The sequence below is a fragment of the Pipistrellus hanaki genome (assembly GCF_964339955.1).
Source record: "Pipistrellus hanaki genome assembly, chromosome: 3".
NCBI lineage: Eukaryota > Metazoa > Chordata > Mammalia > Chiroptera > Vespertilionidae > Pipistrellus > Pipistrellus hanaki.
The window spans coordinates 42,183,277-42,203,789 of NC_140505.1; the positions used below are offsets into that span (position 1 = coordinate 42,183,277).

At 35.5% G+C, this 20,513-nt stretch overlaps 1 protein-coding gene across 3 annotated transcripts in view; it reads right to left on the bottom strand.

Annotated features, from left to right (window-relative positions):
* Positions 1-20,513, bottom strand: part of GPC5 (glypican 5) — a 1,228,272-nt gene that overhangs the window by 779,994 nt on the left and 427,765 nt on the right. For all 3 annotated transcript variants that reach the window (XM_084876722.1, XM_084876723.1, XM_084876724.1), the window contains exon 6: positions 13,617-13,737. In XM_084876722.1, the coding sequence (XP_084732848.1) occupies positions 13,617-13,737 (121 nt within the window). The remainder of the gene's footprint in view (positions 1-13,616; positions 13,738-20,513) is intronic.

Here is a 20,513-nt window from a genome sequence, read left to right on the forward strand (position 1 = left end):
GCATATTACTCTTTTATTAGGTAGGATGATTTACTATAAGCAGGCATGGTCTTATTCAATTTTGTATACTCACTAATTAGGAAATCTCCAGACCCATAATGGAACCTCAAAATTTATTGAATAGAGTAAAGAGATTATTGTTAACCTTCCAAACTTGCTTAGATGCAAACAAGTTCCTACTTGCAATAGGCATTGTTTCTAGAATACAATCACTCTCTGCAATGCCCTCATTTAATAAAATTTTTATATTCCCTGTATCTATTACTAAACATGGTATCTAATGGGAACTAGGTCAATGTTTACTCAATGAATGGGATGAATGAATAAAACAATATAGAAATTTTAAAACTATAATTCAAGCTTAAAAACATATTATTTGTAATTAGAATGACTTTAAGTAGTTATTATTAGTATTTGATAATTAGGAAGAATCACTTTCCCATTCCATTTCAATTTTATAGAGAGAAATCAATTTAATTATATATTTCATTTGTTTGTTCAATAAGTATATATTAAATATTTCTTATCTTTCATAGTACTTTGCTGGACACAATGAAGAAATGCAGGTATGTCCCATGAAGGTTGTAATCAAAAGACATCATATATGGCATTAAATTTAAAGGTTTATTTTAAACAGATAATATCTTGAATATTTTTTCTTGTTACAAATACAGCAAATGCATTTATACCTTGAGATTAAATACATTTTAAAATGTCAGATAAAGAGGCTTTTTTTCAGAAAGAATAAAACATGACACTTCAATAAATTAGCATAGAAATTAAACAATTAACAGGTGAAAGCATATTTGTATAACAGACATTGAAAATTAGTTTTCTAATAAAGGTATTGTGCCTTGGATGCTGTATAATAATTTTGTAACTCAATTATCCCCAATGAAAAAAACACAACATAGTTATTTAAATCAGAATTTAAGTATAAATAACTTGCATTAATATATTTGAGGCATGATTTTTAAGAGGGGATGTTATGAAATTTAAATTCTGTAAACCCATTTTAATGGGTGCAAATATAATACTTAGAAATTCATCTATTAGGTCTCCATTTCAACATCTATTAAGTGACTTAAGTTAGCGTTTTCTAAAAATGTTAAACTTCTCAAAATGTAAACTTCTCTTTTGGTAAATGTAATTCTTTTAGAAAAATCTTGAAAGGATGGTTAAATTTAAATTATTAAATTTAAAAACAGCGTATAAAGTAGGAAGGCAGATTAGAATAATTTTAGCAACTGTCTTATTATGTTTTAAAATTGGAATTTTTATAATTAAAAGCTGACAAGCTCATTTGCTTTTATTTTTTAAAAGGCAGTGTTAAAAAAAAAGTCAAATTAGATTTTGCCATCTGTTTAATGAGTTTTGGGCCAGATATAATTTCTTTTTAATCAGGACAGAAACTTTATTTACAAATATTGACAATTAATTTAGTTTAGAGATATGCTGGTGAAAAAGCAAAATAAAAATGTACTATCATTTCCCTCCCTTTGAATCATTTTTATTTTATTTTTTATTTTATGTTAAATGTATTAGGGCAACATTGGTTAATAAGGTTATATAGGTTTCAAGTGTATATTTCTAAGATACATAATCTGTATGTTGCATTGCGCTCCCACCACCCAAAAAGTCAAATTATCTTCTGTCACCACATATTTGGCCCCCTTTATCCTTTACTATCCCACCCCTTTCATCATACTGTTGTCTTTCTCTATGAGTTACAGGGTGTGTATCTTTGTTTTTTATGTGTTTGTTTGTTTGTTTGTTGTTTGTTTGTTTGTTTATTTTAGGAAGGGAGAAGGAGGGAGAAACATGGATGAAGAGAGAAACACTCACTGACATTGATTTGCTTCCTCCTGTCCTACCCCCCATCCCCCACCTCCCTGTGATCAAGTCCACAGCCTGTGCTTGTGCAGTGAAAAAGGAATAAATCCAGTGACCTTTGGTGCATAGGAAGATGCCCAACCAACCAAGCCACACTGGCCAGGGCAATGAGTTACAGTTTTATACCCCACATATGAGTAAAACCATATGGTTCAGAGCTTTGTCTGACTATTTGGCTTAGCATAATATTATCAAGGTCCATCCATGGTATTGCAAATGGTAATATTTCATCTTTTATTATGGCTAAGCAGTATTAAATTATATATATATATATATATATATATATATATATATATATATATATATATATATATATATCACCTCTTCTTTATCCAATCATTTATCAAAGGACACTGGTTGTCGCCATGTCATGGCCATCGTGAACAGTGCTGCAAAGAATGTAGGGATGCATATATCTTTTGTATAAATGTTTTCAAATTTGTTGGGTAGATAAGAGAAGTGGGATTGCTGGGTCATATAGTAACTTCATTCTTAAAATTTGAGGCACTTCCATATTGTTTTTCATAGTGGCTGTACCAGTTTACATTATCACCAGCAGTGAATGAGGGTTCCTTTTTCTCTACAACCTTTCCAACACTATTAGATGTTTTGCTTATAATAGCCATTCTTAATAGGTGTGAGGTATCTCATTGTAGTTCTGATTTGCATTTCTCTAATAGCTAGTGAAGTTGAATGTCTCTTCATATATCTGTTGGCCATTTGTATGCCTTTTTGGAAAAAGTGTCTCTTCAGATCCTCTATCCATTTTTTACTTGAATTATTTGTTGGTTTGTTTGATATTGAGTTGTATGAGTTATTTATATATTTTGGATATTAACACCTTGTCTGAGCTATTGTATTTTATTTTTTATTTTTTTGCAAATATATTCTCCCATTCAGTTGGTTTGCCTTATACTATGCAGAAGCTTTTGAGTTTAATACAATCCCATACATTTATTTTTGCCTTTACTCCCCTTATCTTTGGGGTCAAATTCATAAAATATTTTATGATCAAGGTCCATAAGAACAGTACCTATGTTTTCTTCTATGTAATTTATTGTTTTAGGTCTTATGTTTATGTGTTTGATTCATTAATTATTATACATGAGGACAAATTGTATTTTTAGTGTCATTTTTTTTTTGCACATGGATTTCCAATTTTCCCACATACCATTTATTGAGAGGCTTTGCTTTGGCTCCTTTAAAAAAATATTTGCTCATACATATGTGGTTTTGTATCTGGGTTCTCAATTCTGTTCCATTAGTCTGTGTGTCTGATCATTTTCACAATCAGACCTGCCTTGTAAAAAGGCATATAAATGCCATTCAAACTCATTACTATAAATCTCATGATTTGTGTTATTGCTAATAAAATCAACTAAGTTTCCATTACATCAATGTGAAACTCATAATAAATGCAGAACTTATATTCAGATGACATACATTTCTTAAATTATCATAATCCATACTTTAATTTTTATATTTTTCAACTTTTACAGATTTTTAATTGAATCTTCATATATCATTTTGTTTCAGTTTTTCAATATCCTGTGCCTAAGAATCTTTCCCATTTATCCCCTGCAACCATATGCCTCTCAAAAGTCAGCCTACTTTCAACGTGAATTAACTGCTTCAGAACCATAGGGGGCAATGTAGTTAAGTGCTGCTGACCTGCAATACATATATCCAGAAATTATTCTGCTTTGACTAGTCACCTCATCAAAGCACACTCAGAAAATGGCATGTAAGTGACTACAAGAGTACATTTATTGAGTCTGCAAAACATTATAGACCCATAATACACCTGCAGAATGCTGAGAATATTCATGAGCCATAATATGGTCAAAAATTATATGTGACAGATTGCTATAAGAGATCACTAGGTGGATTATTATTATTTTGTTTTGCATACCAAAATTTACAAAATTTGGAGTTGAATTATGACAGTTTTCAGGAGAGGACTTACATGGCCCAGAAAATCACAAATCACAAAAAGAGAAAATCTGGGTTGTTTGATTTGAAAGCCTTAGGAACCATTATGACCCTAAGAATCCTATTAAATCAGTAGAATTATAAACTTGAATTAACATGCAAGAAAATTAGAAGGAGGACTTTCTCTGAAGCATTTAATCAAAGCAAGAAGATAGCCAAGTTCAAACTGAAAATTTTAGCTAAGTATTAGGAGATATGGCCAAAATCATTAAAATCAGACAGAGACTAGGAAGACAAATATTAGGCTCAGAAAAAATAATTAAAAATTGCACCAATTTTACTAAGATATTTGGGAACAGAAACTGGGTTCAGAATCCACTGTGGATATTATCCAATACTATACTTTTTAAGTCCTTGATTTTTCTTCTAGAGAAGTACTGTCTTACAAGTCAGTTGGAATGTCAAGGAGAACATAAGAGGACATGTATACTTTGTTAGGACAAAGAGAGAAAAAATGGATTACTATGAGTTACAGAGAAAAGAAATACAATTGTTTTCTCCAAATAAAAGTAATAATTATCTCTGTATGTCGTTTTTAAAGAGAGAATGGGAGATCTAGAAGTAATAAAGAACCTGGAATGTTGAAAAAAAATAATGAAATGATGAAGAGCATTTGTGTGGGGATAGCAGATGCCAGGTTTATACAGAAAAGGGAAAAACTTAGCAAATGAGGGTAGAGACATAGCAGACCACATTATGCAAGTCCATATAAATAAAGACACAGTTTGACTCCACTTTTGAAAACTATGTTTATCAGAGTAATAAAATATCCAATAAAAAGCTGTTAATTACCAAAAGATTTATATTTTTTAAAATAGCATGTCTATGCCCAAGCACTTTATACACCAAGTTTTTTGCTCCTAAAGGCAGTAATTACCAACCTGATTGAAAATACTAGTATTAGTATTACATGGCTAAATAACTTGTATTAAGTAAGAAGTTCTTTTTTTTTTTAATCCTCATTCCAGGACATGCTCAAAGAGAGGGAGAAAGAGAAAGTGAGGGAGAGGGAGAGGGAGAAAGATGGAGAGAGAGGGAGAGGGAGAGGAAGAGGGAGAAAGATGGAGAAGGAGAGGGAGAGGGAGAGGGAGAGGGAGAGGGAGAGGGAGAGGGAGAGAGAGAGGGAGAGGGAGAGGGAGAGGGAGAGGGAGAGGGAGAGGGAGAGGGAGAGGGAGAGGGAGAGAGAGGGAGAGGGAGAGAGAGAGAGAGAGAGAGAGAAACAACATCGATGTGAAAGAAAAAAATTGTTTATCTTCAATACATACCCCGACTGGGGATTGAACCTGAAACCTAGGTATGTGCCCCGATAGGGACTCAAACCAGAAATTCTTCTATACACAAAACGATGCTCAAAGGAGTCACTTTGATTGGGCGAGGCATTCTTAATTATCAATTCTTGGCAATATTCATTGATTTTCTGTTACAATACTAAGTCCCATTTTCCTTTCCCCCATTCAACTAATGCAGTTTTAGTAAAGTTCTAATTAAATTAATAGTTGTATCTATACACTGAGTGGCCAGGTTATTATGATCTCTGAATGCATAATAATTTGGCCACTCAGTGTACTTCTGTTGAGTACCTCATTTATTTGATATCAAAGATACTATAAATCGTGCACCTGATCAGCTTTCCCTTTTGCACTGGTTGATAGAAAACCCAGGGCAAATAGGTGGTTGATCTCCAGCAAAACTCTAGAATACTTTTGGTACCCATTTGAGATACAAATACACTGAATGGCCAGATTATTATGCGTTCAGAGATCATAATAATCTGGCCACTCAGTGTAAATATTCAGTTCAGATCAGTATTCTATTATGATTATATTTCCTTTCATGTAAAGCTTTTTGCTTTCCTATAATCTATAATTGCCATGGTATCTATCAATTTACATAGTTTGCCTTGAAACTTTTTTTATATATCTTCTTTATATCGTTTTTATCCTCAAATGTTCTAACAGATCTATCATATCCTTAGTAATGTCTTTTCCATATATCCCAACACATCACTTTAAGTTACTGATGTTCTTTTTTTTGAGCTTATAAAATAACCCTCTCATAATCATTCATTTTTCTATTCTGATGTATTAAACACCGTGTTTCCTGGGTGCCAAACATTCTTATTTCTAGATTATTATCTGCACTAATAACTTTGTATGTTTTCATAAGGTAAACAGAATATAAAGTTGTGTATCGTTACTATCTGCAAAACTCATTAATCTTCATACTTGATTGCTAAAATTTGCTGGGTATAGAATTTCAGGATAGATATCAGTTGCCTATAATTTAAAAATATTGTTTTGTCATTGTCCTTTAGAGTTTCTATTGATAAGCAATAATAAATTAAATCCCAATTTTTGTATGCAGTTGTATGTATTTTGTTCAGTTTCTTTTTCTGAAAATTTTTAATTTTTTCTTCAGTATTCAAAAATGTCATAATCATGTGTGTGTGTGTGTGTGTGTGTGTGTGTGTGTGTGTGTGCTTTACTCATTGTGTTGGTTACTTGGTGGTCTCAATATGGAATCATGCCTCTTTATTTCTGGAAAATAAACCTGATATATTATCTATGTGATAAATTTCTTCTCTCTATTAGTTTAGTTTGTTTCTGTACCATAACAACCAGTTGCTATGATACCCACTTTGGCCAGTGAACTGGCCTGATCTGGGCCAGATCATCCCCCAACCCCCGATCAGTGCGGAGCCAGCGGGCCAACCACAGATATTTGGGGTGTACATCATTGCCTGGTATTGATAAAAATGGTTTCAATTAAAATAAATAAATCTGGGACAACAGGGGGGTGGGGGCATGCCTGGGGAGGGGTTTGAGATGGGAAGGGTGGGTGAGATATGTGATACTTTAATATGTGATACCTTAATCAATAAATAATTTAAAAAATATATGAATTTAGTGGGAACTGACTATAATTTGCAATCTCATATTTATGATATAAACCACATTTTACATTAGGTTTTAAATAAAAAGATAAAGGATTTAGCCTATAAAACAGCTATAATTTGTCCTAATCATCTAAATAGAAAATATAAAAGTTCTAGTGTTCATTTTTCTTTCAATATATTTTACAAACAAAAACCTGGCAGATAGAAGGCTCAAATCTTAACAAGCAATTACAATGTATAAGATCATCAGCAGCTAAGTGAATATAAATTCAAATTTTTATCTAACATAAAATAATTACATACTTTCTAAGTAATAAAAAATAAATTATCAATGGCCAAACCAAATCCCATTACTTTCAAAAAGAGTTTTTATACTTTCATTTCCAGTTGATTGTGCACTAATTGAAGTAGTTGGTTATATGCTGACAATTGATTTTTGTTAATGAAATGGCCAATAGTGAAGTCAGTGCATTATACCACACACTCCAGAAAGCAACTTTCCATTGAATTTACTCAGACAAACTAATTGCTAAATTAGATGACCATTCAAAGTTATTGAATGCATTTCAAATACTTTCCTCTGAACCAAAAGAGAACTAAATGTGTTTTGATCACTGCTGCATTGCTAATACAAAATCAAAAGTGCTTGTCTTTCTGGAATATTAATATTGTAAGTATGGGGGCATGACTTTCAGTGGAGATGAGGGAGAAGGAGTCAGGGTGTCATAGCAAATTCTCTGAACAAGAAAAGGAGTCTATAAAGGTGAAATAATTTCCCAGGGAAAGCTGCCACCCCCTGGTCAAATAGGTCATAATTACCAATTGACCAATCCATTATAATTGACTAGTTCTGTATCACTATTATAAGCTATTAACAATAGAAAAAAGTTTCTAAAACAGTTTATATTAAGTAGTGTAATGGAAAAAAAAAACTTAAATAGCTTTCAGAATTCAGAAACTTTGAGATAGTAACATTTTTTTGAAGTCCTGTATCTTATTATTTTTATATTATTAAGCACTAACCATATAACTACCCATTGAGTATCTCATCTCAGTCTATCATAGCTTGAAAGTTACTATTTTTCATATTGGTATCCTAGGAACAAAATGAGAAATAAGAAAGGCAATTTAGCAGTCTTTTCCTACATAAAATAAGTGTTTCAGATCTCTGCTTGAACCCAGTAGGCTGTGATTATTGAACTACATATTATAAAATGTCTCCATATTATGGTTTTAAATAAATGGTTATGATTATTGCTTTTACACTCATTTAAAAATCAAATTAACTTATACATGAAGACAGCTTTCAAAAGAAGCCTTAGTCTCTTTATAAAAAATAATATTGAACAGAAACTGAATATATTCTTATATGTGTCAAAATTGTTAGGATTGAAGAAATAAACTGTTACTTACTGGTAAATCTATTACTTTTAACAACATTGCAACATTTATTGGTTTAGAAATAATATAATTATAGAAAATTGCTCTGATAGTATTTTTTATGTTTCATATTGAAAGTAGGCAAAGTAATTTCTAAGCAGTGGGTCATTATCATGTACAATTGCTCAGAGGATAGGATTTTAACTGCTGATATATTTTTCTTTGAAGAATGATAGATGCTATTTAATCCCTAAAGATAAATTGCTACATAGCTGTGACGTTTTTGCTGATAACTTTGCCCTAAACAAACTTAGTTATCATGAAAATACATTTCAAAATTAGTTTAGTAGTAATGAAAATCTGAATTAAAATGTTCATACATTCCCTCAGTCATGAACTAAGAGTAATCAAGGATTTTTTCCAATGTATAATCAAAGAGCAATTTAGTCTGATGCAATGATCTAAGACAATTCATGTTAACCCTTTAGAAAATTCCTCACTGGCTATTGATTATACCGTTTTTATCACAAGTAATTTTGAAAGGTACAAGCATTTCCCACCTCAAGCACAGGCTTTAGAATGCAGGAAGCATCTGGAAACTCTCTCTCCCAAATATATACCTCTAGCTCTGTGGTCACCACTGAATTCTGGATGTCCCTTTCAGTGTCTAAAAGGTATCTCAAGTGTAACAGAACCATAATTTCAAATCAACCTCAATGAGCAAAACCCAGTCCTGCTCCACTCCTAGGATTTTTTTTTTCATTTTTTTACTTACTGAAACAATTATCCCACCAGACCTAGGCATTATTCTTATTCTCTATTTCTATCACCTCAATTTCCAATTGAGCATCATTTCTGGTAACTCCACTTTCCATATCATCTAAATCTATCCACTTCTCATATTATCCACTCTTATTCTAACTCCAATCACCATGATCTGCTTGGAGAACTTTCATCTACCCTTACTCTTTCAAGGACCATTTCCCATAGTGAAGCAAAAATTATCTTTATAATACACTAATTAACTTGTATCATCCTCTTTCCACAGTCTTTAATGGTTTCCCACCCAACTTAGTACAATATTTAAACTCCCTGCTTGACTTCTTCAATCCAGTTTATAACTGTCTCTTTCCTTCACTTATTATATCCTAGCCACATGGGTTTGTTTGCTCTTGGAATGCAGTAAACCTGTCTGTGCAGTAGGACCTTTATCATGTCCTCTGCCCCAAACAAGTTCTCCCAGATTTCCCAATGATTTCTTTCTTCCTTTCCTATGTATCCTCATTCAGCATCAACCCAGTCATCCCCCTTTGCTTGGCCTCCACCAGTGCACTCTTCTTAAGTACCTTTCCCTACTTTCCGTTTTGTTTCCTGTGTATTTGTCATCTGCATTTTTTGTTGGTGTGTGTTTTTTTTTTTTTTTTAATTTTTCTTAGAATGCAAATCCATGAGGATAGGGTTGTGTCTGCTTTGTTTACCTCTTTCACCTCTGTGCCCTGGGCAGAACCAGGCCCACAGTGGGACCTCAATAAGTATTAGTTGGACATTTTGAATAAATGAGCTAATGAGACATTTAAAAAGTGGCTTTTACAAAGTGAAACCCCTATTACTTGTTTGGTGACTGTAATTGCAAAGGTTACAGGGTAGAAAATGAGGTGCTGGTCAATGGCAGGCCAAGAAGAAAAGTATTTGGGGGCTAATGTAGGAAGCCAATTTTTGCTGATAAACATGGCTGGCTTATTTCCATATGCTTATATATGGGAAAAAATGAACAAGAGGGACACTTGCTTATCCCTATGATGAGAGCTGATATTTTCATGATACACTGTTAACAAATGCACTTAATATCCCTTATAATAAAAGATAAATTCATTTATTACCGCAAGCACAAAGAACCACCTAAATCTTCAGATGACATTATGAAATATATTCCAACTTCTACTTCCTCCCTTGTCACGCACTGACTCCCAATTAATAAATTCTCACTTATAGGACACAGTTTTCTGAGCCTTTTTACACTTGACACCGTGGTGAATCCTTTTAAATACTACTTAATACTGGCAGTACAATAGCTACCCCTGCCAGGGGACACACATTTGATCAGCAGTCAGAACTCTGGTAAAATAAAAAACTTCTCTTCATCTGTAGGAGAGCTGGCTTAGAGAAGAACATGTTCTAAGACTTTAAGGTGAATATTTTAGTGATACCTGTACAAACTAGACTTCTTGTTAGCCTCTGTAAAAATCTAAATTTCAATCAGATCATCCTAGTAGACTTTTAAAAAGTAGACTTCAAAGGTAGCATTTTATATGACATTTTTTGTAGCCCTAGAACAAAGCTTAACTATGAATAACTGGAGATCTTCACACTAATATTAGGATAAAAGAATGGGACTCAATTTAACACAGGAGCTTAAAAAATGAGACTGTTTCCCTCTGTCGCCTTTAAAAAGAGGAGGTTTTGAAATCTGTGAAACAAGAAGAGGAAAATGTTATGCTGAATGGGTAACATATCAGTGAACCCTCCTCCTGAGAGTCGTTATAAACCCTATCCTTTGGGTATCTTCTTGTGTCTTTGTGAATGTGTTTTCTTATATCATACTCTCTCCTCTATAGCAACTCCATCATGATTACCTAATAGCAGGACGTTCCATTTGTTTTCATCATGCCATGTGTTTCATAAAAACAGTTGGAATGCATACCCACTTGACACAATATATTTTTGTATTTCTAAACTATATGCATGTGCTATTGCACTGTTATGCATTTCATACTCATTCCACAACAACAAAAAGATAACAGAATGAGATAGAATAAATACAGGACACAAAAAGTTCTATTTTTCCCTCCAGAACTCCCATGGATCAGCTTGCACACTCTCAGGGGAATGCTTAGCCCACTGTAGAGACTACTGTGAATTTCCTGTGCCTCACTGAGAGGAGCAGATTATATTCAGCTCTTCTGACTTTATGATGAATTGTACATTAAAGTTTTCTAGTAAGCTTGATCTACATACCACATTATATTGCATGGTGCCATGGGGTGCCATCTAGACCAAGGCACTCCTACCTTCAGCTCAGATAATACTGTTGGCTGCTGGTGACTCAGAACTGAGTTAACACTACCACCATCTACCCAGTAGCCCTTATCCAATAAAGGTTCAAGTGGTGGAATAAAGACACAACTTCTTGTCTCAATTCAGGACAATCTGAAAGGCTGTCCCTGTTCCAGAGTTCCTACTGGATTCAAATGATGCTTCTGTTCCAGCTACAGTACAGTCACTTGCTCCCTCTGCACAGTCCTACTTCCTCCAGTCCCTCACCTATTGCAAGGTTACTCTGCAATAGATCTCCTGCATGCAAACTGCATGCAAATCTATGATCGATGTTCCAGAGTCCGTTCCTGGGGAACTCCAATAATGACACATAGATTTACAAATCTAGTTTGTCAGAAACAGACTATTGTTCCCACTGGCAGAGAGTGTGGACAAGGAACCCAGAGGCTGGTTAACCTTGGAAGCTCTGAAAGGTCAGAGCCAATCATTCACTGTCTAGTTGAGACAACAGTGGCTAAAGCAACTTGTACCTGTCAATCTTATGTAAATCCTTGCTGATTGGTTATTACTAGATTGGCTATTACTACAGGTGGGCACCCATCTGGCCCCCAATATCTCCAAGTTAATATTTTTCTAGTCTCTTTCATTTGTGTGTGGCCTCCTCCAGAACCCGAACCCTGAACCTGAACCCTGAACCACACGGGGCATGAGAGGGGTTCCCACAACATTTGCTTATATGTCAAGTTCCAAATAGATTGTTTATTGAGACACTAAAAAATTCAAGAATCAATTCAATATTCTAAGTTTTCTTACATCCTCATTCATTTCTAACCGAGTCAAAATTAATTTTAACTGGAGCTCTTGTTTTGCTCATTATGGGAAGCAAGGTTTCAAAATTTGGCAGACAGAATGAACTCCCTCCTCCTTTGGGCCTGAGTGACATTCCCTGATGGATTCAATGTCATTGCTGCTGAGGACAACAGGCTTTCTCCAGACTGACCTCAGCCCTTCTGCCTGTCTCTGGTCCAGCTTCGACTCTTCATGTTGGTTCCTCCTTCACTGTGACTTGAGATCTTGACCCAATCCCAAGACTACTCACCTCCAAACATTTTTTGGCACTTGGCCCACTGGAAGTGTAAGGCACCTACCTACTTGTCTTACCTTGGACATGTGTCTCTGAGAGAACTGGTTTAATTCACCAAGGCCTTGAGTTTTGACTCACTAGTAATTTTGATACCATTTGCTCTTACATTTTTCTCAAAGGAACTTATTTTTGGTTCTATCTCCCAGGTTAGAGGTCTATTTTCCTAATATAACAGTCATAAAATAAAAAGTAGCCATTATTATTGCCACTTGAATGGTAGAAATCCATGGTTTTGGACACAGGCTACCATGCCCTACTTACATAAACTTTGATCAAGATACAGAGACTCTCATAAAATAGGATTATAAGAATTGGCTCCACATAAACTTAAATTTGGCAGAACAATCATGAGAAACATACCAGTGACTCTAGAATACTTTAATATCAATAAAAGCTCTGTATTATGTTTAAATATGGTTTCAGATATATAATAATATAATGCTAGAAGTATCAACTGTACATATACAGTTTTGCTTAGGAAAAATGGGCATATATAAATTGTTATATGAAGACCAATAACTAAAAAAATAGTCCTTCTTACCTGAAATCCCAATAGATGTAGAATGAAGGGTAGTTTTTATAGCATGTAACATAATATTTATTTCTGACCAATAATATAGTTCAATAAAATATTATATATATATATATATATATATATATATATATATATATGCCATGTATTATTCACATGCAGTATTATTGTTCATTAGTTTAAATAACATTATTAAGTATAAAACAAGTATTTCATAAACAATTAGATTATGAGATAACATATATATGGTGATGCAGAAAATAAGTACAATAAATGAATATTGCTTTCATTTATGACAACTTTTGTCAAAAATGTGGCAAAAAGAAAACCTTAATAGAAAGGCTCAGAGACTTACCTGGAAGGTGAGTTTGGCATCTCCCATGCTCTGCTATGTGTTTTCTTTAAAGTCAGTAGTTCTAGTGTCTAAAGCTTATTATTGGGGATGAAGCTCATCCTGAAAGTCTCATCATTTATTAGAATGCTAACGCCGGGGCTCTTTTTCACAGATACAGATTGCCCACCTATTAAAATCCTATAGCACATTGACTTTATATGAAAAACCATTCAACCAAATATTTCCAAATCCTTAGATTCGAAGAAGTTATTCCAATCCTCAATTGTAGGTAGGGTTATCAGATAGGATTAACAAGTTTATCACATGTAATGGAAAGCAGCCACTTATTATTTACCACTGAGAATACCAATAAGAGAGAACCAGAACTTACCTGGATAACATGCTTCAGTTTATCAATAATCTGATTTATCACAGGATCAGTTCCTTTGACTTTGACTTCAGGATTCCCAGACTGGGCTTTGATTCCATTTCCAACCACACGCTGAGTATAACTAACAAAGTGAACAGTGAAAGATATATGGCTTAGTAACCTGGTCAGAGTATTATCTGCTACAACTATTTGAACAGATTTGAGTTCAGAATATCACTTCTGTGAGAGTATACAACAATGTATATTTTTTCCTGGAGCAGAACCTGGTAGAGATTGCAATGCTTTTTCTGGAAGGATGATTAGCATGGAAACATAAATTATTTTAATGCTTTATTCTCAAAGGATACAACCAAAATTAATTGTTTTTTTAATATTATGTACCAATATGCTAGAAAGTTAATATACATTTCACCTTGTTACCAATACTTGCTGACTTATAATATGTCTGAATCCATGTTATCTGGGTCAATTTACTTCATTTTACACAGTATTTAGATAACTCCCAATTTTTTTTATATTAGTCTACAAGTGAACTATAAATGTATATCAATTGCATCAGTCAAAATCACAATTATTATAAGTAAACAAATAATACATGCACACTCTTTTGCAAAAAGAGAAAGTGCAATCTGCTTTCACTAAGGTTCACCTAATGGTGAACTACAAGAGTCTAGCAAATCATCTATAATTATAAAAGTATAATATGCTAATTAGACCAGTTGTCTTTTCAGACAATCTTCCTGACAAAGCTGGGGCTGCAAGGGAAGCCTGGGTCCAGGGTGCCAGAGAGAAGCCGATGCCAGCAGTTGAGGGAAGGAAGGCCTACACTTACATGAATTTCGTGCATCAGGCCTCTAGAGTTTTATAAATGGTGATGGCACAAGCAGTGAAACTCATGGCAAGTCACTACCTCTGCAAAATGATAATCATATAATTTAAACCTGGAATTCATACAAATATTTAAACTCATCAGTCACAAAAATTTATTAAGTGTCTCTTAAAATATTCAAATCCTGTACTAGGTGACTGGGATCATAAAAAGTTAGAAGACTCTATGCTTGTCCACACAATGCTGATTATCTATCTGGGAATATAACGTATCAATTAACTTGCTCATTGATACATGCATTTATTACATTTTACTATATTTTTAAAATACCCACTAGTAAAAGGCAAAAGATTTATGCAATCTGAAGAGAAACCAGATTCTATCAGCAGATGAGTGGATTAGAAAACTGTGGTACATCTACACAATGGAATACTACGCTGCTGTAAAAGAGAAGGAATTCTTACCATTTGCAACAGCATAGATGGAACTGGAGAGCATTACATTAAGTGAAGTAAGCCAGTCAGCAAAAGATAAATATCACATGATCTTACTCAATTTTGGAATATAATGAGCAACATAAACTGATAAACAAACACAGATTCAGAGACAGAGAAGTATAAATCAGACTGTCAAACCTCAGAGAGAAGGTTGGATAGGGGCAGAGGTAAAGGGGAGATATCAACCAAAGGACTTGTATGCATACATATAAGCCTAACCAATGGACACAGACACCAGGGGGTTGAGGGCATCAGTTGTGTCTGGGGGCAATGGGGAGATAAAGACACATATGTAATACTTTAATCAATAAAGAAGAAAAAAATAGAATGAGGAAAGAAAAATACCTACTAGATTCCAGCAGTATAATTATTCTTGTTTTCCTGACAGTGTGGTATAGTATAAGGACAAGAGAACAGTTATAGTGCAACATAAGGAATGACTGAGATGCTCAGTGCACCAAAAGGATAGCTGGAAGGGATAGCATATTTCAAGTGATACTTAGGGATAACACAGCTAGTAGACATTAAGCATATGGAAAAGTCTATTTGGACCAAGACAATTGGGGAAGAAATAATTGAGGTGGCCCTCAAAATATTATGATAAGTATATGTCTTAGATGGTGTGGTTAATGCAGACTTCAGCGCAAAGGAAAACATCCCAGCAGGGGAAATGAGAAAGGCACATGATTAACGCACAAAGGGAAGAATAAGTAGTCTTCTATTTATAAAGGGAGAGTAAAATGAGTAAAGAAAGGAGATTAGAGGTCATGCCCTAAAAAGTCCACTCTCTATGTTTAAGATTCTCTTCTGAATAAATTTGCTTACATTCAAGTATCATAATAAAGTGGTCTCAGACTTCTCAACAAACATTTTCATATAACTTTTACTGTAATTTTTCTTTCCTCTATTTTCAATTATTCACATATGCCCTCTGAATTTTCTAATGTCATGAGAATTCTTTAAAAAGATAAAAGGAGTTTCCACTGTTGAGAAAACGGCCTTACAAAAGGAGTTTCAAAAGGAGTTCTTCCCATAATGATGCACACCCAATGACAAATTTACAAAAGTGGATCAAGCAATTCCCAATTATGCCCTTCTAATTATGATAAATGATGAAACTATTTGATATTATCAATTGGACATAATAAACATCTTTTGTATTTTTAATTTGTTTATCTCCATCTGAGGATACGTTTATTGATTTGAGAGAAAGAGATAGGTGAGAGAGAGAGAGAGAGAGAGCTGCCTCCCATATGTTCCCCAACCAGGAATTGAAACCACAGTCATTTGGTGTACAGGACAAAGCTCCAACCAACTGAACCACCCAACCAGGACAGGTCTTTTTTATTTTTAAAACAACAATTAAACCCATTATTTATGCTGAAATACAGAGGGTTAGAGTTTGGTGTTTTAGCATGCATTAGGGACTTGGCAATAAATAGGGAAATAAATAGTAGAAGGGAAATAATTATTCATATTCCATAAATGTGTAATAATATTCTTTAGTTAGGAAAACTGAAGTAAGCTGTAAACAGCAGGCTTTTCAACTCCTCTGTTAAATATTTCAAGTAGACTGGACATGTGGCCCCTTTATTCAGTGACTATTAATAATGATGAATAATATGAATAAATAAATTGGTAAATATTGATGATTCAGATATTGTTTAAATTGCTTTCTTGGGAGTTTGCCAATTCATCTTCATGATAATCATTTGTTGTGACCATGAGAATGTGCATCGAGATTTCTAAGAACATGACATTTGATTGCCTAAAGAGCACATGCTGTTTTGTTCTGAAATCCATTTCTGCAACTGCCCCAACCAATGACAGAGTGCAGCAGGGATCCTAAAGCACTGGAAGACACACGCCTCCTCTGATGGCCAGCTTGGGCTCATGATTCCTTGAAGGTCTCGCTATCCCTTCCTTAGACTGAGCAACATGCTAAAGACTTCCACTTAATCTTGCCCTCCACTCCTTTCACTCTGGCTCACACTTGTGTCTCAACCAACAGCTAGGTCTTCCAGATTTACTCAGTTTCTTCCTAATTCTCTCTCAGAGACTTTTCCCTTAATAAAAATCTTCTTGTGTTTAATCCCTTCTTGGCATCTGCTTCCTGGAGGACCCAAACCAATACAACATCTATATATATAAAAGCCTAAGCGACTGTTAAGACTGAATGGGCAGTCGACCAGTTACTATGACCTGCACTGACCACTGGGGGCAGAAGCTCAACACAGGAGCTACCCACTGGTGGTCAGTGCACTCCCACAGCCAACCTCACACAATTGGCCAATGTCCCATGTTCCCTCCATCCTGCCAGCAGGCCCCAATCGGCCTACTGCCCACCTGCCATGGTGGTGGCATGGGAGTGAGGAAAGGAGGGGGAGAGGAAGCAGGGAACTGTGTGATGGTGAGGTGCCTTATTTGATGTCCATTATCTGTTCCTTCTGCGCCTAACCTGAGGACGGTCAGTTAGGTCTAGAAAACCCATCCATGAATGAATATGTGTACCAGGCCTCTAGTATAATATATGTTCTATAATTATTCCCATCCTACAGATCTGAGATCTGCAGAGGTTACTAGTAAGTAACTTTTGCAAGGCAACACTGTTGGTTAAGTGTGCAGCAAGGATATGAACCCAGTAAATGTGAGCTCCAAAATGCAATTGCTGAAATAATTATTAAAACAAAAAATCCTGAGCCCAAATAATATAAATTAAAGATACAATTAGCTAGGTGCAAAGCATTGTTGTTGCAATTTATTATTAGTGGGTATATTATTATTATTGTTGTCATTATTTTTCTGTAATAACTGCATTTTCAAAGGTGTCCCTGATTCTAATTAAGAAGAAAGATGCTATTTTCTTCAAAAATCTCCTCAACGAACAGTTGTATATTACTAGCTAAAGAGTGAAAGGACAGCTTCTGGCAGGGTGAAGAGAAACTAACAGACTGAAAGTTTTGAAAAGAAACTAACAGACTGAAAACTTATTCTATGTTTCTCTAGAATGGACATGTGGCCCCCTTATTCAGTGACTATTAATAATGATGAATAATTATTATTCATCAGGTAGCTCTCTCTCTCTCTCTCTCTCTCTCTCTCTCTCTCTTTCTCTCTCTCTCTCTCTCTCTCTCTCTCTCTCTCTCTTCTCTTTCTTCTCTCTCTCTTCTTGTGTTCTTTTCATAAACTGAGATTCATGTCTTAATTGTAAATAAACTATTACTGGGTCACCAGTAAATATCTTGGTTTATTTAGAGCATGAAACTTTCTTTTAACATGCAGAAATGTTGTTTCACATTAATGTGAAGAATTGCTAATTTTTCATTCTTAAATATCATAGTTACTAACACAAAAAGGCAAAATTGATCAGAATTACAATTGATCAAGAATCCCTTTCTAAGCTAGTATATTATTGAATAAATTGGGATCATTAATCTTATGTATAATTTAAATAAGAAAAAATAATTCAAAGAAGAGCATTTAAGACACTTCAAGTAAAATATAATTTAATAAAACTAGCTATTCTTTTCTACTTTTATAAGGTTAAGAACCATAATGGAATAGTGATAATCACCAGTGACATAAATAAAAGAAAAAAAAAAAAGTTGTGGAGGCATTGGGAATGTCTCTCTTTGTGGATGAAGTATAACGGATCTAAACTACTATTTAGCGTTATGCAAAAGCTAAACATATCATATCACCCTGGCATATATTCAACAGGTATAAGAATGATAAAAAAATTATTCAAAGTAGCTGCAAACTGGACATAACTTGAATGTCCATTAGCATAGGCAAATGAATGGTAGTATCTATCTATATAAAAAGCCAGTGACCAGAATACCGTAACAACCAGAACGACTGGTTGCCATGATGCCCAATGCAGCCAAAAAACCACCCAATTAGGGGGCGGGGCCAGCTGGCCAACTTCCTTCAGCCCCTCACCCCAGCCAGCCCTGCCCCCAACACCCTGTTCAGCCTGTGGCCCCTCACCAAATCCAGCTCCACCCCAAATTAGACCCCCCCCCCACTCTGATCTAGGGAAGGGCTGGGCCGTCAACCACCCATGGCCCTTCTCCTAGGGCCACTGGCCCTCAATCAGCCCCTCCCACCCCATTCAGGGCCAGGGCTGGCTGGCCCACAGCCCCTCCTCATGCTTGCCCCACCCCCGATCAGTCCCCATGACCCCAATCATCCCATGGCCCATCCCCCCAGCCAGCTCTGTCCCCAATTGGTCGCCTCCCCCACACCAATCAGGAGTGGGGCTGCCCAACCAACCTCCCACATACCCTCCCCCAGCTGCTGACCCCTGATCGGCCCCCCCGATCCCATTCATGGTCAGGGCCAGCCAGCCCATTTCCCATAGCCATCCTTCCCTCAATCACTGCCCACCCCAATCAGGCATGTGGCCTGATGGCCAATCGCCCACAACCCCTCTCCAAAGCCAGCCTGTCCCTGATTGGGCCCTAGTCAGGGTGGACCAGCCTGCCAACCTCCTGCCATCTCCTCCTCCCAACAGGCCCTGACCCGATCTGCAGATTGGGACCAGGCCAGCCAGACCCCACCCATGCACAAATCCATGCACTGGGTCTTTAGTAATTATATAATAATATGTTATATTATTTAGCAATGAGAAAGAATGAATTCCAATTGTACTAAAAATCTTATAAGCTAAACTTTGAATGAAAGAAGGAAGATATGAACTTACTCTATGATTCCATTTACAAGACATTTTAAAAGCTAATCAATGATGTTTTAAATCATCATGTGTCATTCTAGGAGAAGGTTGAAGGGGGTTTCTGGGATTCCAGCAAAATGATTCTTGATTTGAGTCCCTGTTACACAAAAGTGTTCATTTTATGCTTTTTTTTAAAAAAGATGGAACTGTATATTTAAGATTTGGATACTTTATGGAATGAATGTGTTTTCAACCTAAATAAAACATTGAAAACTTGTGCTCTTTTTCTTAATATGTACACAACATAAAATTTTTCATCAAACAATTTATATATATAAAAGACTAATATGCTAAGTGTCCCTCCAACCATCTGACTGGTTGCTATGATGCACACTGACCACCAGGGGTCAGACGCTCAACACAAGAGCTGCTGTGACATGCATGGTCATTTACAAAGAAATGGAACCATGGACCTGCACTGACAAAGCAACACTCAGCTTCCCCCAAGTGGAACACAGGCCCTGCCACCACCCCAGAGCGATGGTCCACTAAATCACAGTGAGTGCTGCCAAGAATTCATGGCACAAAATGCAGCCCACAGCTCAGCCTAGCCAGGAAGTGGTCGCTGTGAGCACCATGTAGTGATGCCAAAGTAGCAACACCTGGTTTCTAGAGACTAGCCTCCTTGCAGTTTCTTCAGCCCTGAAACATGACTTGTTTTATAGCTAGATGCAAACATTTTACACTTTAACCAAATGTCAGTGAGGTGTTTTCCTATGCCTCATCTCAGCCCTGGAGTAGGTAGATAGAAGACTCAGTAGAATCCTATTTTCTTTTCATTAGCTGGAAAACAAAGATTTAAAAAGCTTAGAAACTTGCCCCGAATGAAAAGAAGT